At 45.8% G+C, this 23,724-nt stretch overlaps 2 protein-coding genes and 1 long non-coding RNA gene across 4 annotated transcripts; all 3 read left to right on the forward strand.

Annotated features, from left to right (window-relative positions):
- Nucleotides 1–206: 206 nt before the first annotated feature.
- Nucleotides 207–10,736, forward strand: LOC133896411 (uncharacterized). The gene is made up of 9 exons (XM_062337014.1): nucleotides 207–779; nucleotides 873–989; nucleotides 2,441–2,729; nucleotides 3,040–3,448; nucleotides 3,537–3,636; nucleotides 9,625–9,684; nucleotides 9,771–9,854; nucleotides 9,965–10,072; nucleotides 10,145–10,736. The coding sequence occupies exons 1-9, from the start codon at nucleotides 597–599 to the stop codon at nucleotides 10,475–10,477; spliced, it is 1,683 nt and encodes a 560-aa protein (XP_062192998.1). The 5' UTR covers nucleotides 207–596; the 3' UTR covers nucleotides 10,478–10,736.
- A 1,656-nt stretch (nucleotides 10,737–12,392) lies between these two features.
- LOC133896420 (factor of DNA methylation 1-like) lies at nucleotides 12,393–16,552 on the forward strand. 2 transcript variants are annotated; one of them, XM_062337023.1, is made up of 7 exons: nucleotides 12,393–12,647; nucleotides 12,753–13,884; nucleotides 14,396–14,577; nucleotides 15,026–15,115; nucleotides 15,201–15,479; nucleotides 15,597–15,809; nucleotides 15,913–16,552. In XM_062337023.1, exons 2-7 carry the CDS (start codon nucleotides 12,783–12,785, stop codon nucleotides 16,144–16,146), a joined length of 2,100 nt encoding a protein of 699 aa, XP_062193007.1. In that variant the 5' UTR covers nucleotides 12,393–12,647; nucleotides 12,753–12,782; the 3' UTR covers nucleotides 16,147–16,552. The 2 variants fall into 2 exon arrangements, with proteins under 2 accessions (XP_062193007.1, XP_062193013.1); XM_062337029.1 differs by having other exon boundaries at nucleotides 12,779–13,884.
- Nucleotides 16,553–16,845: 293 nt separating this feature from the next.
- Nucleotides 16,846–18,354, forward strand: LOC133909801 (uncharacterized). Its single transcript, XR_009908437.1, has 3 exons — nucleotides 16,846–16,993; nucleotides 17,605–17,641; nucleotides 17,725–18,354. It is a non-coding gene; the product is annotated as an uncharacterized LOC133909801 (long non-coding RNA).
- Nucleotides 18,355–23,724: the final 5,370 nt, after the last annotated feature.

The following is a 23,724-nucleotide window of genomic DNA, read 5'->3' on the forward strand; positions in this document are numbered from 1 at the left end:
CTAGATTCTTCTGATATAGAGAATTTGGATCAAATGAATCATAAAATCTGTATCTAAACACCTGTATCTAAACACACTTGATTAGAATTCGGCTCCAAATACCTATAATTTAATTTAAATTTAAACTAAATCCTAACATTCGCCATGGATCCGAACAGCCTGCATCCTATTTTTTTTACTAATTTAGTTCGAATTTGAACTAAATCCTAAAATCTCCGGTACCAAATCCTTGATCCAAGAAACACTCTGAAGTAACTGATAGATCCAATGACGAGCATAAATTCCCAGGCCCGGTAAGCAACTCCTCCGATCTCCAACCGCCGGAGAATTTAAGCCGGTCATGCATTGCATGGGCGAGCGATTCCCGTTGCGCGCACGGGAAGCGTGACGCGACGCCGATGCGTCCTCGCCGTCCCGCCACGGTTGCCTCCCGTCCCCCTCCCTCTCTCCTCCCTGCCTGCCCCGAAAGCGGCAACCCGCGCGGGCTCTTGTCCGGTACGCTCGGTGCTGACAGCGAGACGTCGCGCCGCGGAGCTGCTCTCCTCTCCTCTCCTCTCCTTTTCTTGCTCGCACCGAAGGGGTCGAGAGGTCCATAAATGAGCTCGCCGCCGCCATTACGCCTCACCGCCGCCGCCGGCAGTTACTCCCTCCACCGGCGGCGGGGGCGGACGGGTGCAGGTTTAAGAAGGCCCCGGGTGCGGCGGTGCAAGATGAAGCTCATGTACTTCCTCATGGACAGGGACGAGCAGCGCAACAAGCGCCTCGAGCTCGAGTTCGAGGTGAGGCCGCAGCCTGCGGATCAAAGGATGACCGATGCGTTGGCACTGGAGGTTGAGCTGATGAACACTGCGGGCGTCGGTGTGTGCGTGCAGGTGTCGGAGCTGGAGGCGGTGCTCGAGAAAGAGCAGCGGCTGGGCAGGGTCCTGCAGTGCTCGCTGCAGGGGCGGGTCGTCTGCCATTGCTGCCTCTCCGCGCTGGTTCCTACCAAGGTAATCAAGCAACCTCTGCTCTGCTCAGTGAATCCCATGCGAAATTGAAACCTTTTCTTGGCACCTTTTCTCTTCTTTGAATGTTGCATGCGGTTGCTAAATATCCAGGTTCATCGGTAATTCAGTATAATACTCTTGAGCTGATGTTGTGTCTTCCTTAGATTAAACTGAATTCTGCAAAAGCATTGGAGCAGATTCTGCTCTGCAATTCTGACTTCCGAGTGTGTTTTTCATGCTACTTTCTACCGTTTGGTAGTACTAAGTTGTGATAAGGAGGTTAAAATCTCTAGTTAAAAGTTGAAACTGTTCAGTCTTGAGTCAGAACCATGAAGAACAAATATGACTGCAACTGTAACATCACTGCAGTCATCATAACATCTCACATCAGCGTCCGAAGTTTACACACGTGATGCTGCCACTCCCGTATTGATGTCTGCTGCGTGTCTGCATCGAACATCACGTAACAACACGAGATCTCTTAGAGCAGCTCCAGTGTATCGTCGAATCGAAGGGGTAACGTTCGGTTCGCTTTTACACGGTTTGTTTCTTCCAGTGTGAGCGGGTCCTACAGGCAAATAAAAAATATTTTCTTCTCTCTCTTTCCTCCTTCGCGCGGCTACGCTGAAGACTCCACCTGTTACTTCTGTCCGCCCGGTCCTACAAGCCATGTGCAAAAAATATTTTTTTATTTGGCAAGAGTCGAATCATATTTGAAGTCCGATTTTGCTTTCTGACACCCACAGTTCGACTGCTCCAATGTGTTTAGTTCGTTTTCCCCGAGCCACGGTTCGTTTTTCCCATACATTGGAGCTGCTCTTAGCCATCTTCAATAATTAGAGCTAGTGTTAGCTCTTCATCACCTCTCTTCAAGAACCATTATTTACTCGTCTAATAAGCCTCACTCACCTCAGCATGTGAGTTATGAAAAATTATGAACGACAGAATCAATATAAATTTTAATAAGTGTTCTCTCATCTAAGAGTTAACACTAGCTTCAACTATTAGAGATGCCACAACGGTTATTCTTACGGGTTGAAGTTTTCGGAAATCTGAGTACGGGTGAACAACGCCAAGTGCAGACACAGTGTGTCCTTTGGATTCCTATCTGCCATCCGATGTCACCTGGTTCTGACTTCTGACAAGAGGACATCCAAGGACTGTTGGCACACACTGACATCGCAATCTCGATTTGTCTGTAGATGTTCACCCCCTTTTCTCTCAGATCTGGTCTCCTCGGATCCTGACTCCTCGTACGTCTTACCTGAAATATCACTTTCGTGGTAGAATTAGAACATCTCTACGGTATCACAATTGCTCGTAATTTTCCAGTCACATTGTCGCAAAATCGAAAACTTTGTCTTCGTAGCAATGGATTTAGAACGTGAGAAAATTAAAGGGTGTCACTGAACATTTTGCTGAATCGATATTTGATTTTCGATTCCCTGGTGTAGGTTGGGGGCCTGCTTGGAGAGCTAGCAATGGTGGAGGACGAGATATTCTACCTCGAGAAGAAGGTCGAGGACCTGCGCCTGCGCCTGCGCCGGGAGCAGAGGTGGACCGACCAGTCCATTGTTCAGCAGCAGCAGCAGCAGAACTGGCCACCGAACTGCCAGCAGAGGCACCCCTTGTCGAGGAGGGAGCTCCAAGGAGCCGAGCAGCTACCAAAGCTGCCTTGTCCAGGCAGCGATGAAGCTCCTGAATGTGAGAGCAAGGCCTCTGTCGGATCTGCCTGTGCCAAAGGTACAAAATGTTCAGCATAATTAAGCACTTGGAAATTCAGAGTTTGTTGGGTTCTTGTACAAGTGTTACTGGTGTTAGACACATAAAGTTCAATTATTTTTGTCGCTTTCCATCGATCGTAATGTGTTCATAAGGACTTCATTCTGTTTGATATAGCACATGAGCATCACGAGTTTAGTTGCAACTTTGCATGTTTTTAGTGGAGAGGTTCGATCATCTGAACTCCAGCTGGAATTCTCTAAAAATCTTTGTAGTATAAAGTTATACACCCAAAAGTAGTACTAGATGATTTATTTGATACTCTGATTAGGCGAGGAATTGGAGCACGTCAGAAGAAGCAGCCACTGCCACTCATCAGAGAATCTGACGCCTCCCGAGAGGAAAACCTGCTTGAACAGCCCAAACAAACTCTCCGAGGAGCTGCTCAGACTGACGGTGACCATCTTCCACAAGCTGAACAAGACGACGGATGCAGCAGAGCTGGAGCTGAGCAGCACGTCAAAGCTCCACATCTCCTGCATCGGCTCCAGAGGCCTTGTCCCGAAGGCGTCTGCGAACGCCGCCGCGGCCATGAGCCCTCTCAAGGACCGTAGAGCGTCGAAAGGCGAGCGAGGAGCGGCCAAAGAGATTGGATGCCACAAGAGGTTTGTCGAGTTCACGAGAGGCTCGGTTGACGCAAGCCGCGTTTCGGCGTGCCTTGAGGACATAAAGAACTTGAGGTGAGCTCCCGTTTACCTGCCGGCAGATATGTTGTGCTATGGCCAGAAGAAATTTCAGCTCTGATGGCGTTTGTTCTGCGTCTGACAGAGCCTTGATGCAAAAGCTTTGCGCTGTCGATCCGAGCTTCCTGACGAACAAGCAGAAGCTGGCGTTTTGGATCAACATCTACAACTTCTGCGTGATGCATGTACTGTAAGCTACCCATTTTCATATCAAGTAGAAGTCGATCATCGATGTTTGGGTAATAATTCTAATTCAGGACAAGTTAGTTTTTGTTAGCGGCCGATTCCTCAGGCCATCAACGGTCCTCAGTGCTCAGTCTAACCACTACCTCCATTTGTATAGGTCAACAACAGCCTCACCTGATTTCGGTGAGCACAACGCCAAGCGCTCGTCCCTAGCGTTCTTGTACATCTATAAATATCGCACCTGTCAATGAATACAACACAATTCGAGTGCAATTCCCTTACATGGTATCAGTAGTCATCTCCCTGGAGATCTGATATTCTTCCACTATGAGCGACGGCGCCCAGACCTCCGCCGCAGCTGCTGCCGGCGACGCGCCTCCCCCACCTCCTGCTGCCTCACCCACTCCAGTTGCCATGCCATCTTCCCAACCATCTTCTGTTCCTCTTTCCCAGGCAATTCACAGCATCAACATCAAATTGCTGATTCTATTCGTTCTTGACATCCGGTCCAACAATTACTCCAAATGGAAGACACTCTTCCTCATTGCTCTTGGCCGCTTTGCTCTTCTGTCTCACGTCGAAGACATCGAGCCCAATCACCAAGATTCCGATTGGGTCCGTGAAAAACTTACTGTCCTTATGTGGATCTACGCCACGATCTCAGAAGAACTACTCGACATGGTCATGAAATAGTCGGCCACAGCTTTGGGTGTCTGGACTCATCTCAACACCATCTTTTCCGGCAACAAGCCTAGCCGGGCAGTCAAGCGGAATTCCATGCCATGAGTCAAGGCAATCTCTCCATCTCCGCTTATTGCCACAAACTCCAGACACCAGACAATGAACTCGCAGATTGCGATCAGCCCGTTCCTGAGCACGCTCTCATTCACCAACTCATCCACGGCCTCAACAACAAATTTGGCGTTTCGCGCACTCTCATGCCTGCGTTCCGTACCTTCATGCAGGCTCGGACATGCTCACTTTTGAGGAACTATCCCAGACCAGCTCTGCGCCCTCGTCGTCCAGTAACTCCGCACCAGTTGCCACTAGCGCTGCTCCTTCCTCCGGCAATGGCTCGGCGGCCCGATCTGATGCCGATCGCTCCAGCAACTCCGGACGTGGGCGTGGGCGTGGTCACCGCGGCCGTGGTCGAGGTTCGTGGTGGTCGCAACACCAGCCACAACAACAATTCTACCGGCGGCCGCGGCCAACCTCAGCATCAACAGCAGCAGCCTCCATATGCTTCCTCACCCTATCCCGGTTGAGGTCCCCCGGCCACGGGTTTCTGGCGCTCGCCGTGGATAGGCGCTACCGGCTCTGGTGTTCTTTGTCCTGGCCCACTAGCACCTGCTACTGGTCATGCCTCCCCCCCCCCCCCCCTCCTTCGGCTTGGGATGTTCAAAGTCTCATCAGGCGCTTCATGCCACATCCGCCGGCCAACCGCCATGCCCCGGCGATTGGTGCTAGCTCCCACAAGGTGAGTGATCCAGGTAAATTTTCCACCTACGCTTCTTCCTCCTTTCCATCCACACATGTCATTGTTGGCAACGAGGATGCCCTGCCTGTTCTTGGCAGTTGGCACCGACAACATCTCCTTTCACACGCCTCATTCTCGTTTTACCCTCAGCAATTTCCTTCATACTCCTAACCTTGTCAAGAATCTGATCTTTGTGCGCCAATTTACAACTGACAATTCTTGCTCTGTGGAATTTGAGCCCACTGGTTTTTTCTGTGAAGGATCTCACAACCAATACAGAGATCATGAGGTCCAATAGTTTGGGTGCTCTGTATCCCATCGGCTCCTTTACCCCGCTTCAATCTTCCACAGCTCTGTCGGCGCATACCATTTCTGATTTATGGCATCAGCGACTCGGTCATCCTGGTCGTCGTTCCTTATCTCATTTGTCATTGCAATCGTTGCCTTTTGGTTCCAATAAAGCCAGTTTGAGTCGCCTCTGAAATGCTTGTCAAATTGGACGACATGTACGCTTGCCTTTTTCTTCTTCAACCACAATAACTTATTATCCATTCCAAATGTTACATTGAGACATTTGGACCTCTCCCGTTCCAAGCATTGGTGACTACAAATACTATCTTGTGATTCTTGACAACTTTACGCATTACGTTTGGACCTTTCCCTTGCGTCAAAAATCAGATACATTCGTCACCTTACACAATTTCTATAACCTGATCTTAAATCAGTTCCATGTGTCTATTCAAAGTTTTCAATGTGATAGTGGCCTCGGATTTGATAATTCTCGTCTTTGTGCCTTCCTCCTTTCTCGTGGGATTAACTTGCGCCTCTTTTGCCCATACACATCAGCTCAAAATGGAAAAGTTGGGCGTGTTCTTTGCACCATAAACAATATTATTTGCACCATTTTAGCCCATGCCTCTGCCACTCTCATATTGTGTGGAAGCTCTCAATACCGCAACATATTTACTAAACCCTTTCACCTTCTTACACACTATCAACTCTTATTTCGCTCCTCCAAAGTATGACCACCTCAAAGTCTTTGGATGCTTGTGCTATCCCAACATGCAATCCACCTCACCCCATAAACTCGCATCGTGATCTACACCTTGTGTCTTCCCTAGCTATGCACAAGATCACAAAGGATACCGTTGTCTAGCTGTGTCCACAAACAAATTTATTATCTCAAGGCATATGGTGTTCTTTGAAACATAGTTTCCCTTTGCCCATCCTAGACCACAACACAAGCTCAGCCACACAAATCCGCAATCGATATGTTCAAATCATCCTTGGATCTCATCCCAGTACGCTCCGCTCCTACCGGCCGACAACCTGTGGCGCAGTCCTCTCTGCAGGATTTTCTACCTGTGCAGCTGACCTCACCTGCCTCCCCTGCACGCAGATCACGCGATTTGTTGCCATCCATTCCATGTTCGCCAACTGACCTACTACCCTCCAACGACCCGACACATCCACTACTACAGAAATAATCTTATTTACCACCTCATCAGTGTCGGATCAATTAAAACCAGTTGTGATACTATTTTTACTATCAGTTCATAAGAAAAACGATATCATTGCCAGTTTTAAAAAAGAACTGGTAGTGATAGGTTGCTATTACTGCTGATTGATAATAAAAACTAGCAGTGATAGTGTCGTTACCAGTCTTTGTTATGAACCGACAGTGAACCTAGGAGCCGGACCCGAATATCAAATTGAATACATTTTAGTCATCTCATATTCACATCCTTGTCCCATCCTTAGCCTAAAAAATCTCTAAGTTCGAACCTGGCAGTACTTCTGTCCCCTCTCTCTCTCTCTCTCTCTCTCTCTCTCTCTCTCTCTCTCTCTCTCTCTCTCTCTCTCTCTCTCTCTCGTTCACAGCCATCACCGTCGAGATCCAATCCCTCTTCCTGAGCTCATGGCTACCACCCTCATCGGCCTCTTCATGGTCGCCGCCCTCACCACCTTCTCTCTCTGTGGTGGCGATGTGTGGAGGTTGAGGAGCACGACGTGATGTGGAGCTCAAGAATCTAGCAAGGCTTCCATCGGTAGAGTGTGTTGTGGCGGCGGCCTTTGTGTTGCCGTATTTTTCTAGGCAGGGCACATGATGGACGAATCGAGGTGAGGAGTGGGCACGCGGTAGGGCTTCCAACGGTAGGGTGTGTTGTGGCAACGGCCTTTGTGCCACCGCATTTTTCTATGCAGGGAGTGTGCGGTGGACGAGTCACGGTGATGCCTGGGCGCGGCAGAGCGGGTGTGGAGACGCTTGGGAGGTCATCTTTTTCTTTCTTTTTTTTGAAAATATCATCATTGCCTGTCAGAAAGGCCCGACGGTGATAACGACCCAGCTATCACTGCCGCTTGCATATTGCCGGTTCCAAAACCCGTAGTGAAGCCATATTCTATAGAAGTGACCGACTAGGGTGTCTCGCTTCGCCTCTCCTGCTCCCACCTCTCCTGGCTCCACACCCCCGCAGCCTGCACCTCCACAACTATCGATTCTCCCCCCACATGAAATCATGCATCCCATGCAAACACGCTCTAAATCCGGGTTCTTTCACCCCCAAACAACACTTCAACTTGAGTGCTATCGATTCTATATCTCCATTGCCGACATCATGCCGCATGGCTCTCAAAGATCCCAATTGGTATCGCGCAATGGTTGAGGAATACACAGCTCTCCAATCCAACAACACCTGGTCTCTTGTCCCAACTCCTCCAGGTGCCAACATAGTCACTAGGAAATGGTTTTTTTTTTTTGTCATAAACATAAACTAGATGCCTCCCTTGATTAGTAGAAAGCATGTTGGGTCGTCCGTGGTTTCACCCAACAAGCCGACATAGATTACGATCAAACCTTCGGTCCTACAAAAAAAAAACCAACCTATGGGGGAAGAAAACCCATAATATAACTTTTAAAGGTCAAGAAAAGACATCGAAGGTTGGCCACCCAAGGACATCACTGAAAGCGACTTTACAGCCGTCGAGGACCGCAATGAAAGTGACACACAACAAGGCGCCTTTGGTCCTATAATCAAACCAGCCACCATTCGAGTTGTGTTGAGCCTCTCCACCTCTCTATTCTGGCCCATTCACCAATTAGATGTGTCAAATGCATTCCTCTATGGCCATTTGTCCGAGATCATATATTCCAAGCAACCTACTGGCTTTATGGATCCTTCTCATCCTCACCATGTTTTCAAGCTCAACCGGTCTCTTTATGGCCTCAAACAAGCGCCGAGAACTTGGTTTCTTTGCTTCACCACTTTTCTCAAATCTCTCAACTTTGTTTCCTCCAATATGATACTTCCCTCTTCATCTACAAATCCTCAACCAACACTGCTTATCTGCTCCTCTATGTCGATGACATAATTCTCACTGCCAACTCCACATTGTTCCTCAACTCCATCATCTCCCGACTATGCAGTGAGTTTTTCATGAAAGACCTTGGTCCCCTGAAGCACTTCCTTGGGGTCTCGGTTCACTCCACCACTCGGGGCCTTTTCCTTTCCCATTATCCACTGATCTTCTAGACCGTGCCAACATGAGTAATTGCAACCCTTGCCTCACACCTATCGGTGCCAAATCAAAACTTTCAGCTACCTCCGGTAAACCTCTCTCAAATCCTTCTGAATATCGGAGTTTAGTCGCCGCTCTTCAATACCTTACATTAACCCGTCCGGACATCAATCACACCGTCCAACAAGCTTGCCTCTTCATGCATGATCCCCGCGACGCTCACATACACCTCATCAAATGCATTCTCCGTTACTGGCACATTGCATTTTGATCTCCACCTGTACCGATCATCCCACAACGATCTTATAGCCTACTCTGATTCGGACTGGGTGGGATGCCCGGATACACGACGACCGACTTTAGGTTACTGCATTTTCTTCGGTGGCAACTTGGTGTCCTGGTCCAGCAAACGATAGGCCACCATCTCGCGTTCGAGCCCCGAAGCGTTGTAACGAGGTATTGCCAATGCAGTGGCGGAGAGCTGCTGGCTACGACAACTCTTGACCGAGCTACACCATCCTCCCTCCGGAGCCACCATTGTCTGTTATGATAATGTTAGTATGACATACATGTCCACTAACCCGATACAACATCAATGTAAGAAGCACATCAAAATAGACCTCCATTTTGTCGGCGACAAGGTCTCACTAGGCGACATCAAGGTTCTTCATGTGCCATCAAGCTCCCAGTTTGCGGACGTCTTCACAAAGGGAATGTCAGCCACACTTTTTCAAGATTTTCGTCGCAGCCTTCACGTTGCACCATGCTCCGACTGAGAGGGCTGGGGTGGTGTTAGCGACCGATTCCTCAGGCCATCAATGTCCTCGGTGCTCAATCTAACCAGTACCTCCGTTTGTATAGGTCAACAACAACCTCACATGATTTCGGTGAGCACAACGCCAAGCGCTAGGGATCTATAAATATTGCACCTGTCAATGAATACAACACAATTCGAGTGCAGTCGTTCCCTTACACTTTCCAATGATTTCAGGCGTTTCTTCAACATGGTTTACCTCCATCCCCAGACAAGCTTCTTGCACAGCTGAATCAGGTAACTTACAATATTCTTTCCGCCGAGAAAAATCTGTCATTCAGAATCTGTAGCCACATATCTAACATGAACTGAAAGGCATTCAGGCTTCAGTGAACGTCGGAGGAGCAGTGCTGAACGTTCTGTCGATCGAGCATCTCATCCTGAGGCACTCTCCTGAAGGGAAGCAAGTACGCAAGAACAGTTCACACAATTCAATTATGCACTCTTGCAGAATACTTGCTTTGCCTCCTTTTAATATGATTCTGAACGAGGATAGCTTGACGACGATGATGAATAGGGAATCATGGACGAACGGGAGAGGGACCTGCTGCATTCGTATGGGCTAGGATACCCTGAACCCAACGTGCTCTTCGCGCTGTGCAGAGGCAGCCGCTCCTCGCCGGCGGTACGCGCAGCTGTCAACCGGTAGTGATCTTGGTCTCCCGTTGCATCAACCGATAAAGATTTCTCGTTGCAGCTGCGCGTGTACACGGCGGACGACGTGTCGAACGAACTGGAGCGCGCCAAGGTGGAGTACCTGGAATCGTCGGTGCGCGTCGTCGGCAGGAAGCAGCGGGCCGTCGTCGTGCCGAAGCTGCTGCACTGGCACATGCGCGACTTCGCCGACGACGCCGCGTCGCTGCTGGAGTGGGTGCACAGCCAGCTGCCCCGGGCGTCGGGGCCGCTCAAGCGGGCCATCAGGGAGGTCCTGGGCGCGAACAGCGGCAGGGCGACGCCGGCGCCGGCGGCGAAGATGGTGGAGGTCGAGCCGTATGACGCCAAGTTCTGTTACCAGCTACCGGTCTGGTGAGCGTCCGTGGTCTATCGTGCTGGGTGATGGTGTTCTTCTTGGCAAGGAGTGATGTCTGTAGCATTTGCCGACATGTATGTGGTGTAAGGTGACAATGGTGAAATACTACTACCGTGCAACACTGTAAAACGGTGAATAAAAGAAGTAATTACATACATTACCAATAATTTATTTTTGTTTGGGGTTTATCTGTAAATCACTTGCCACATTTCTCTTCTAAATCTAAGTGAATAATTCTAGCCTTTAGATTTACATTCCACCGTCCTCATCTTTTGCGACATCTTATATATTCTACCCATACAAACTAAACCCTAAGTGCCCTCTTCCCATCACTCTAGATGCTGTCATTCTCTTCCTCACTGTGAGGAACGGTGACATCATAAGAGACAGTGAATTAGGATACTTAGAAATTAATAGCTCCAAAAATTTTACAAGATAAATATATCTTAATTTCTATGTAAATACGCTCTAAGTTTATCTAGTGTGTCTACTTCACTGTTCAAAAAGATTGCAACCTATTCTAACAAGGTAAATTGCAAGAATATAAATACAGAAACGTAAATAAGTTAGAGAGACAAACTCGATATAAATGATTTTTATCTCGTGGTATCGATGGCACACAAACTCGATATAAAGTCAATTTTGCTGAGACTTCTTCTAAGTCAATTGAACTTTATCCTGACGGTGGCGAATCCTTTATATATTGCATCTATGAGACATACTAACATATATTCTTGATAAACCTGTTCATCTCAATGACTATATTGTTATTAATCACCAAAATCACAATTATGATCTAATAGGCTATTTTATCTACACTCACCTTATGTCGCCTCCTCATACCGCACAACCCCTTTTTTTTCCTATGCACCACCCCAACCACCGCAATGAGCCCTCATCATTTTTTATGCTTACTCATTTGCATCGCCTCTACCTCCTGAACAACCTAGGGCTAACTCCAATGAGCCATAATCCTAACCCTAGTTGGAGAGCGACCGAAGTGATCAAAAGATGATGTCACACTCCGTCGAAGATGAATCGAAGCACAAAATGTGGAGCGTCATCCAACAGCAAAAAGGTACTCTAAGAGGGAGATGTGGAGTGGGTTGGGTTGGGTGTGGCGACGTTGGTGAACCCCTAGAGCCAACTCAGACGAAACATAATTCTATCCCTCGCTTGAAGGTGACTGAAATGAAAGATGAGTTGCACACCATAAAAGATGATTCGGAGCATGAGCGGTGGAGCAATATCCAACAACAAGGTAATCTGGGAGGGAGGGGAGGAGGGTTACTGAACCTGATCCTTGTTGGAGGGCGACCGAAGTACAAGATATAAGCCCAAATGTCAAAAGATGAATTGGAGCTCGATTGTGGAGCAAAATCCAATGGCAAGGTAAGTTATAGAAAATTCCTCACTTTCATTGGTTGCAAAATAGTTAAAATGTTTTTTTATTAAGCTGGTTACCTAGACAACTCTAAAGTTGCTGACGAAAAATTAGCCAATTCACTTATATTAATAACTTTCTAAATGCAATAAAGGAATGCATGTTGACAGATAATTTATATACAATTTTGACTATTATCCTTTTTCTGCTAACCATTAACATAAAGTATGTTACCTATCATCTAGAAAATACAGAAATGGAAAAATCTATACAGTACGTGTTCGAACCATTGCTTTAATAGGAAGATCACATGAAAGAATTAGAATCCTTATGCAATAAATTTCCTCAAAATTCCAGCTTGGCACACTCGAATGAACAAAATTTTATTCTCCATTTCAACATAAGTAGGAGTTTTATTTCATCGTTACAAACTACCACGCGGGGTCAGCCACAATTCAAGGGGTCGGGCCCGCATGTCACCTGCGGACCCCGCGCTACTGGCATTTTCTGTATCCTCTCCCCTGTGCGCCACACCTAAACCCCTGCAATGCAGGTGTTGATGATGCCCTGCTCTTAAATCCTTTCCAGTAAAGCTCTTGCCTTTTCTCGCCTATTCCGCCGCCCGCTGGCACCATAAATCCAGCGAAGGCAACCTTGTTTGCTACAATCCTGGCATCTGAGAACGCGATTTCGATGCGGGTTTGATCTCGGCTGGGGGTTTCGCCGCCCGATTCCATCCTGTTTCGTTGCAATTTGGAGCAGATTCTGCTCCAGTTCGTGAGAAAGGTGAGTCCTTTCGTTCCTCTTTCGGTGTTTGGATCGAACCTCCGGGGAGAAAAATCGCGTTTTTCCTCCAAAGATTGAATCAAGAATCGCTGTATTCGTGTTCAGGAATCCTCTCGGTTGAAACTCTGTAGGGGAATGGATCATGACATGGACGACTACATGGACCCCTACGAGGAGGCCGAGGCCGAGGCCGCCGCGGAAGCCGCCGGCGTGAAGGGCCCCGCCGCCGAGGACTCCTCCGACGACCCCGACGAGGATGATTCGGAGGCGGAAAGCGACTACGAGGAGAAGTCGTACGGCCTCCTGAGGTCCGGCAAACACCGGGTGCGCAACCCGGACGGAACCTTTCGCTGTCCCTTCTGCCCAGGAAAAAAGAAACAGGATTACAAGCTCAAGGACCTCCTCCAGCACGCCGACGGCATCGGCGCCTCCAGCAAGCACCGCCGCCACGGCCGCGAGCGCGCCTTCCACCGCGCCTTTGCCCGCTTTGTCCGCACCGATCCGTCGTTTGCGCAAGAGCTTGCCGGTATCACTGGTATTGCCGGTGCCATTGCAACCGCCACCACCGACGTCAATGGCAGTCCCAGTGCCAACGGGAAGGCCAAAGCCAATGTTGATACCGACGGATGCAGTTCTGCGGCAGCAAATGTGGGGCCGGCGCAGAAGGTTGAGAGGTATGCTTGGCCGTGGGCCTGTGTTCTTGCAGCTGGTGCAGGGTTCAATGCGGAGGACTTTGCTAGTAGAGTGGCCATGTTTAGTTTGGTTGAGGTTGTGCCTTTGTTTGTCGATGACATGGAAGGCATGGAAACATTTGCGATTGTGAGGTTCACCAATGATTGGAGTGGGTTTAATGATGCGCTCACACTTGAGAACCATTTCAGCGTGAATAAGCTGGGGAAGAAGGAATTTGAGACAAGGAATAGTGGTTTAGGTGTTGCAGAGGTGGAGGGCCGTGAAGGTGAGGTTAAGGTTTATGGGTGGGTTGCCCGAGAGGGGGACTACAATGCAGCGAGTGTGGTGGGAAGGTTCTTGAGGAAGCATACCAATCTGAAAACAATAGATGAGGTCTCCAAGATTGAGTCAGAGAGGTCAGGGAAGGTGGTGGCAACACTAGCATCTGAGATTGAAGCAAAGAACCAATACTTGCAGGATTTGGAGACAAAGAAGAATGCAACAGAGCTCTCCATTGCACGGCTTGAGGAGGACAATAGGAAGCTGCATGAGGCATACAATGAAGGTACTTCGTGCTATTGTGTTCTGTTTCCTTTGGCTGTACTTGATGGTGTAGAGTGACCTACATGTCACATGTCAAGTCATTTCAGTGAACTTATGGAATTGATCAAATCAACAGATGGTATTTCTGTTTCGTACTATTTCATAATTGATATTTTGCACGTTAGAACTTAGAAGTCCTGAAACTATTTTTAGACTCTTCCTTTTATATTGAACATGAGGTATTTAGAGAAACATCGGTACATGTTGGGTTAGACAGGTTGCAGGAGTGCAGGACTTCTTCAGATAATACCATTATGCATGAAGTTGCTCCATGTCTCTCTTATATGCTTTAACATTATATTTGCCAATAAGACTTACCTGATGAGATGAGCATTGCTTACATATATAAACAAACTTCCCTCAATCATGAACTTTGATTGTTTAGCTTTAATTTCTTTCGGTTACAAAATCAACAAAGCAATTTTCTCTATTAGAAACCATTCATCTAATAATTTTTGTATTTCTCCCTTCAGAAATGCGCAATCTTCATCGCAGGGCGCGTGAAAATGCTATGAGGATTTTCCAAGACAATGAAAACTTGAGGCTTGAATTAGAAAATAAGAGGAGAGAACTGAATTCACGAGCTAAGCAACTCGAAAAGCTCTCAGCTGAGAATGCTAGCGACAGGAAGAAACTCGATGATGAGAAACAGAAGGTAAGCTAAAGAACTACACAAGTGAAGCTCTATATGCACATGTAACCTCTGCTGAAATATTATGCCTAGGGTGCACTAATTTGAACTTACAGGATGGCGAACATTGTTTTATCTAAGTGGCTGACTATAACATGAAAATAAAGACTTTATGATTATTTGCTGCTTTTTTATATTCCATTTGAGACTTTTACAAGTTGTTTGAAATGATGTTGTATAATAGTACTCTTTTTTTGACAAATGGCATATCATTAGTAGGTATTTTATTGTCTAAATTGTATGGTACTTTTCCAAGAATGCCAGATTTCTTTCTACAGCATAAGTGCTATGCCCGATAGCTTAATGGTCTCGTAGAACTAAAGATGACACTTTGAGCATATTGTATGATAGCATAAGTTCATACTGTAGTATCTTATATCATTATTTTAAGTTTCTCTTCTGAAACGTACAGGCAAAAGATGATAATAGTGAACTTGAGCTAGCTAGTATAGAGCAGCAGAGGGCTGATGAAGATGTTCTGAAGCTATTGGATGACCAGAAGGTTTGCACTTTTCGTACTTATGTTGTTTCCTAGATGGTTTCTCTGAAGTCCGGAGATGAGAACTAATACACCTTAATAACATCAGAGGGAGAAGGAAGATGTCCTCGCAAGAATGCTTCTGCTGGAAAAGGAGCTGCATGAGAAGCAACAACTTGAGCTCGAAGTAACACGGTTGAATGGCACACTTCAAGTGATGAAACATTTGGAGGGAGATGACGATGGGGATATTCATGCGAAGATGGAGAAGCTGAGTGAAAGATTAGAGCACGAAAAGAAACGGCTAGAAGAGTTGAGCGGAGATCTTGTGACGAAAGAACGTGAAAGTAATGATGAGCTACAACAAGCCCGAAAAGAATTGATAATGGTACAACTCGTTTCTGAGGGTTATATGTTTAGAAATTACCTTGCACCAAATGTGTTCTCCATTAGTTGATGTTCATAAAATGTTTTTCATTCTTGAAATGATTATCACAATTCTCAGGGCCTGGAGGATGACCTAAATGGGCGGACAGCTATTGGGATCAAAAGAATGGGAGAACTTGATGAAAAGCCATTTCAAAATGTTTGTAGGAAGAAATATGGCAATGATGATTACCAGACGAAAACTGCAGAGCTAGTCTCAAGTTGGCAGGAGGAAATTAAGAAGCCATCCTGGCATCCTTTTAAATTTGTTAAGGTTGATGGAGAAGATAAGGTATTTACTGAGTTCTATTCAACTATTATGTGATCTTTGACATTTATAGAGGTTAGTGTTTGTTCGGAAATCATAGTTATCAACTTATCATCGTTTGTTGCAGGAAGTTATAGATGACGACGATGTGAAACTGAAGTACTTGTGGATCGAGTTTGGCGACGATGTGTGCAATGCGGTGAAGACTGCCCTGATCGAGATAAACGAGTACAACCCCAGTGGACGGTATGTCGTGCCCGAGCTCTGGAACTTCAGGAAAGGGCGGAAGGCGACGATGAAGGAGGTGCTGAAGTACCTGTTCGGGCAGATGGAGACGTCGACCAAGCGCAGGAGGGGCTGAGGTGCCCTGGGCCGTGTGACCACCAAGCCAATAAGTAGTCGTGCATGAGCGCCATTTGCGCTGTTGCAGGAGCCCTGTGCAGTTCTCCTCCTAAAACTGATGTGATCAGTGAACTGAATAATACCAACCCATGCCTTCCGTGCTGTTAGGTGTCTGTATATTGTGCTGTGCTAGTATACATATGTTGTCAGGTGTCTTTTTAGTTGGATCTTGTGGATTTCATCCCTAGTCTATTCCAACTTGTTCGGGACAAAGGCTTTGTTGTTGTTATTGTTGTTGTTGTGGTGCATATGTAGTAGCAGTTCTTGTATGTCTCTTCTAGGTATGTGACCGGTCTTGTTGCCATTTCGCCAGTTACCTTGCTCAAATCATGCATAATCATGCTTCTCCTGTATTCATTTTTTTATTGTAATAGTAGTAGCATATTTAGTTCGTTTTGCTTTGCTCATTATGAATTTTTTACTTTTTGGCCCTTTTTAAAAATGTATTTCACAATGGACCCTTCAAAAAATGTTGTTTAAAATGGATCCTTCACATGGCGCCACAATCTTTTGACGCCATTGGACCATTTTAGGTGCCGTCTAATTTGGTGCTGTGCACTTAATTAGACGTTGATGTGTTATCGCATGGTGTCAGGTTTTTGGCGCCGTAGTTCAATGGCACACCTTTCACGTTGTTACCTGGGACATAAGAAGCGGGTCCGCTTCTTTCTTGCGCTCTCCATCTCACTTTCCTAACCCAACGCAAGAACAGAGAGCGCAAGTGTGGATGCCTCTCTTCTCCCCTCTAGATACATCAAATCCTCGTGAATAGAAGCCTTTATTTTTGGTGGAATAGGACTGGCAAGGTAATCACCCTCTATCCCCTTAATTTTTTCCAATGAAAACTCTCTTTGTGGTGAGATTGGGAGGGGATCTAGAATTTAGGGTTTGTTGTAATATTAGATTGGTAGCTTTTTTTTTTTTCTTGTTAGCACTTTGAATTGGACCATTGTTGATCGATAACAATCTGCCCGCGCTTGGTGACTTGTATATACAGTCAGAGAAAACCATGATATTTGCCTCTGAACGGACAATATTCCACTTTATTGGTGATACCATCTCTAATGGTCCATGTCGATCATTATGGTATTATCTAGAATTTTTGTAGACCCTTACCCATAATTTATGGCATGCGAGGCCTCGTCCTATCAAAATTCTTATAGAAATCAGATGATGGGCCTGTGATGTTCTATTCGATTAAAAAGAAATGGTGTCTCTTGCAAACAGAAATTCAATTGCCGGTCATTTGAGTAGTAAGACAGTAAAATGTTTATGCAGGGGTATTGATTTAACAGCTTGAATAACGTGTACAGTTTGAGCTAGTTGATTAGTTTAGAATATTCTCTTTTCTCTATGAATGAACCGTCCATCTTTTAGTTTAAGTTTAGGATATTGATTTAACCGCACTAAACTGCAGGCTGCTGGGGCTGAGACCCAGAACGAAGTTGGCCAAGGTATGAAAATTTGCACCACTTGTTACTCCGACAGCAAGGTGGCACACCTTCTGAAATGCAGCTTGTGATTTCTCTGTTTTCAGCCCAGTATCTGCGTGTGTCAGTTAAGGATGTGGAACAGGTCTGCAAAGAGATTGGGAATCTGAGGTTGCAGCTCGCTCCGAAGACGAGAGAGCTCCAACGCGGAGTAGGGGCGGAACCAGGATTTGGTCACGCCTCATACTGGACTTTAACAGCTTAGAACTAATGTTAAAACATCACCTCGGTTTGCGTTTTTACTACCTGGGCTATACCTTTGCGAAATTCCTACGCCTCAGGTTGAAGCTCACCTTGCCATGGCTTGGTTCCGCCCATGACGTGAAGAGAACCTAAAAGGCTCAAGGTGGAGTTGGTTCTGAAGGAGGTGGAGTCTGTGCAGAAGAAGAATGAGGAGCTGAAAGGTGAGAACGAGAACCTAAAAAAACTGTAAGCTCCTGTGCGCTTCTGTTCATTCTAACCACGCTGTCTAGGTTATTGACATCATAGGAACACTGACCGTACATGCTTGAAACGTCAATGTTATTTTTTTCTGCTGATTAAGCTAGATGATAAAATTTTACTGTGTGGACTGCTCCAGCACTGAACTGATTCTTTCCTGCAAAAAAAAAGCACTGAACTGATTCTTCTAGTAGTTCTCGGGATTGAATAATCATAACAAATAAGCTGAGAGCACAAAAACATTGGGAAGGATGCAACAATCTGTGCCATCAACCTATCACAATATTTTAATAATCTAGTTTTATCATAGACAGAACCATAGTAAGTATTATACTTAGGATCTGAGTCCGGTCTAATTCCAAACGGCAGGGCTGCCTGTTTGTCACATCCCTTTGGATCCAAGCATCTGTTAATACGTAGGTGTTAGGATCTGCGTACGTCCTGGAGAAGAAATATGGCCATGGCAATCTTTTGTTTCTTCTAGTGAAGCCTTTAAGATTGTTACTCTAGTGCCAAAAAAAGCTATATAAGTAGTATTTTTTGCTGCAGAACATGAAGATGTCTGCATCTAATCAGTCGCCTTTCATATTTGATTGTGAAGTTTATGGTTATCTGGGTTTGAAGCTTTCGTGCAATCGTTATGCCCTGAACTTCTGGTTAATTCGTCAATGAACTGCGGTTCAGTTATCAGAAAGTGGTTCGTTTGCATGATGTGCAGGATTGAAGTACTTGTATGTGATCACGCTTGCAACCTAATTGTGTTAGCAGCTTGTGCTTTCATGCTGAAAAATTATGATTGGGTGCATGGGCGGATCCCGGGAGGACGGGGCTTGAGCCCTTATCCCTTAGGAACACTTGAGAGCCTCTAAGTATTCCTATGATTTTTTTGGTATAGAAGAGAAAGAAGAAGACAAGAAAAGGGAGAGGAGGAGGGAAAGATGACGAAGAACAAGTTGGGCCTCTAATTCTTAGCTCTAGCTTAGCCACTGATTGGGTGTAATTCCCAGATAAAATTCAGTAGCCAAAATGACCCTTCAGGCATTGCTCTCTGCTGCTATGCAAAAGGAAAACGTTAAGCTAGCTATAACACACACACAAAAAAAACCTCCAGCACGCAGCATGCACAATGCATATAAACACATAACACGGTAAGCATTCAGATTTCAGAGTGAGCCACACCTACCCAACCACACTGGAGTTGTGGAGTGAAGCCTCAGCAACCAAAAGAACTTCCATGTCGAGTGAGGACACGCTAATGGCTAATGCTGAGCAGACAACTCCGGCAAGCTGCTCGTTTGGCCGTGGACCGGCATTCTCGGCGGACGACGCTCATGCCGCGACCACCCTCGCCTTCCAAGCTCATCAGCTCTTCGCCAGCATTCCGCTACCGCGCTCCAAGAGGAGGCGCCCAAGTCCGCCAACCTCCACCGCCACTCCCTGGTGCTCCACTTCGGCAAGATCTGGGCGGGCCTCAGTCGCCGTCCACTTCGCTAGCGCCGGGAGGAGGGAATGTCAGCGGCACGGCGAGAGTAACATCGTCCAGATATGGCACTACCGTAAAATCAGTGAAAATAATCTCAGATAGACGTGTCTTTAACAGTAACATCGTTCAGATATGGCTGAACTCACATACAGTTTTTAAAAATCTGTCTGTTACTATCATACAGACACAAATGATATTACACACCGTCTATGATATTATCACATACAGTTTCTTTTAAAATTTGTATGTGTCTGGACAATAAACCTACGAACCATTTTAAATTTAACTGTTTGTCATCCCTGTGTTTTTTGGCTTCGCACACATACAACTCGCTTATCTTTCCAGACTTTTTTGGTTTCCCGCACATACAACCCCTCGTCTCCCCTCAATATAAAGTGACAATGAGTGTTTTTCTTCCTCACTCGTCATATCCAAGTGTTCCACTACACCGAGAAATCCTCACTTGGCATTAGCATCGAAGAAGCGAGATCTCAACGAGGGTCGAATCCCCCCTTTCACTGCACCGAATTGAGTATCATACGCTTTCCATCGTGATTTAGTTAGGGTTTGTAACTAATGGCAAAGCCTTATTTTTATTATAGATCTGCAATGGTGCAGTTTACGGTAATCAGGAAGTGGTAAGATGGGGTTGTCCCTATGGCAATTTCAATGGCGTGGATGCTTGGCGTTGACTTCGGCCGGGTGAACTTTATCTTCTTCGTTGTTATGAAGACCCTCTCCGTCAATCCTATGTATGTTGTCAATCGCGTTCTCCTTTCTATTCTTCTAAATGCAAATTTCTCTATTGTTATTCATCACAATTGAGTCATTTTTGTCAACTGCAAGACAGACTTGGACACTCATTTCTTGTTGAACAGTGGGTGGTGGTTTGGTAGCAACGTAGTCTAGTTTTGGCTCATGCGTAAGATAATCAAGTTGTAGCTAGATCCAGATGACTATGAGCTGCTTATTAAAAATGGTGATTGAGTTGATATTATGCTAGAACACAGGAGGTTGAGATGATGTCTATCATCTCATCTTTTCGAAAGATGTTAATGAACTAAGTTTGTCGATCACTTTTTGTGTTTTTGAAAGCGTCAATCATTTCATCTTTTTGGAAGATGACGTCAATCGACCAATGATATATAGCTAGGGATGGTGTTTAGCTAGCTAGGATTATGTGTGGGGGCAATTTGCTAGGTACCATTGCAAAAATCATAAAAGTTAAAAAAATACCATCAGTGTTAGGATGATATGTGGGCCCTAGGCCATATGTCATCCTCACAGCCGATAGTATTTTCCAATATGGACACTTTTACGATGATATCCACCTAATTCTACCTTATGTGTTCTGAACAACATGTGGTGTGTATCTGTTTGATATCCTTAACTTTTATCTTATGTATATGTCTATGTTTTATATTCTGAATAATATGTGATTGATGTTATGAGCAATGTGTTGATGTGTTGTTTAATTTGCGAATCATGAAGTGTATCTGTATGACTCTTTCCCCCCTATAAGCAAATTGGCTTCCTGGCTACGCAATGTGTTGTTTAATTTGTCAATAATGAATTGTACTTGTGTGACCCTTTCCCCCTATAAGTAAATTTGCTTCCTAGCTGTTGGGAAGTAAATTTTCTTGTATGGGAAAGAGTCACATAGACAATTTAAAAAAAAACTGTATGTAACAATTAACACAAAGGAGTGTAAACAAAACATGTCTGTGACTCTAACTACACACAACGGGTTTCAACAAAATCGGTATGTGATTCTTATTACTCACAGACGGTTTTTGCAAAACAAACCCATCTGTGTGTAACCATATGGCAGACAATTCTGAAACCATCTGTAACAAGATCGATATCACAAATATTTTTATAGAGACAGAACCTATAAGCGTATATGATAGGTTTTAAAAATCATCTGTAATAACTCATTCTGAGATAGTGTGGATGGCTAGGGAAGACGACTTGCTCAACGACGGCATGGTCGGGAGGTTCGTGAGGGATGCAGGTATCGCAATGAGGAAAGTGGGAGGACATCGAGAAGGACAAGGGCGAGCGTCGCCGCCATGCTCGGTGCTGTGGCCAAGGTTCTTGTAGTTGGAGGCCAAGCGCGATGAGATGGTCATTGGCCAAGGTGGTGCAGAGGGTGGAAGAGGAAAGTAGCTCGCTGCCTAGCTTCATGGCAAGCGCAATGGTTCATCAATCCATACCTGTTTGGCCTAGTCATTCTTCTTCAACCTTGAAACACCATGTTGTTATTGATATAGCTCCTACACGATCGGTGGTGGTGACAATCATTCCTTTGATAGGCCCATGCATGTCAAATGGTTTTTAAATGGGCCTGTCTACGGGTGCTTGAGCATCCTCTCCTTGCCGCCAACCCACGCCGCTACCTCGCCAGCTTCATAACCTTAGGCGAGCTCGATCCTTCACATGCGCCCACACCACCCCTGTTCTCGAGTACGGTGTAAGACCCCTTTCCCTGAATCTGTTATGCCTCCTATATTAGTTCCTAGATTAAGTAGTTGATACGTATAGTCAAACTTTGTATATAAAAGTATTAAAGTTACAGAGTACAAAAGATCTACAAACCATATTGTATATTATAGACCTAGCCTAAGGGCCATCAAAAGCACAGTGGAAATATCTACCCAAATCCACAGACACCTAGGGTGCAAACATGACTACTAACTCTACTATTCATTCGTGCCTTCATCTCCAATGTAGTCGGCATCTACTTTCTCATCTGAATGATAGCAAAAGTGAGTACAGAAGATATTCAATAAGACCTATACTACTTCAAGATGTCTATAGATGCATAAAGGAAGAATCAAGGACAATACTTTACGATTTAGTTTTAAGCGTAAAGCGGTTTTATGTAGGTATTCAATTGTATTATCTATTGTTAACCTTTAAAACAGTTTGATCAAGATAATAGGTAACAAGGTATATTTGGGGTTTTTCGGTCCTAGGAGTGACTACACCTCGCTCCATGGTCCATATCATTATATGTGGTGTACCTCTAGTACCACCCAGCTCCTAACGGATTGAGCCGGCAACCTTCTCACATGGATATCTAATCCACACACTCACTCATCAAGACACGAACACCCTGCGTCTAATCAATTGAGATCATGCTTTGCATGTCTATGACCGTGGGCATGACTATTTGAATAGTTTTACAATCTGCAGAGTTTGTACACTATACCCACGTGATATGCTCAGCCTCCAACCGTTGCAAGCAGAGGAGTGAATCATACTGAGACACTTCAGTCATCTTTCCTTACCGAGCTTTTCTACGAGACACCCTAAGTACCAAAGGCCATGTACTGAATGCCAGATTAGCTTTTGTCGTCTCTCGAAAAACTCAAATAGAGGACCACACGAATCTCTAAGTTCATTCTATGGTACGATATTCGGCAAATCCCCCTCTAAATCTGTGATAGTTAGGCAGGGAGGGGAAAGGCCGAGCAGGAGAAATCGAAACCTTTTCCATACATGGGAGAAGGGGCAGAGGAAACCGTCGTAGTCTCTTAATACCCTCCTCATTCCTCACAGCTCCAACGACAGCCGACATGGCCACCACCGGGGCCCGTGATGTCACGGAGGAAGCCAACCTACGATGCCTGCGCTTCGACAACGGTGTGGGCGGGGATTGGGGGACAGCAGGTTCAGAAGTCATCGTGAGCAGCGTGAAGGAGGGGGTGGAAGAGGAGGCCGCTGGCGGCATGAAGCGAAGCAGCCCGTGTATCCATGATCGCGCCGTTGACGGTGAGCAAGAGGCCTAGTTGATTGGCAGAATTTGCAGCACGTTTGCTTCATTCTCATCTCGCATGGTGTTAGCCCGATCACCTCATCATTTTGCTCCAAAAAAGTTGGGATCGGCAAATTACATCTTCATCGCGAGTTTTGTAGATGCATCGTTGATGGAGAAAGCGAAGCATGGCAACGAAAAGGGATTTTAGAAGCAGAGTGATCTCAATCATTCAGTAAAAGGTCTCCCCATTGGTAGTAATCCTTGTTAGGGTTTTACTGAACTCCAGCAGCTACTTTCATTCATCAAATCAACGATCAACCAATGGATTAGCCGTATAATCATAGCTTACACATTAGTGCA

Source organism: Phragmites australis, chromosome 2, assembly GCF_958298935.1.
Source record: "Phragmites australis chromosome 2, lpPhrAust1.1, whole genome shotgun sequence".
Classification (NCBI taxonomy): Eukaryota; Viridiplantae; Streptophyta; class Magnoliopsida; order Poales; family Poaceae; genus Phragmites; species Phragmites australis.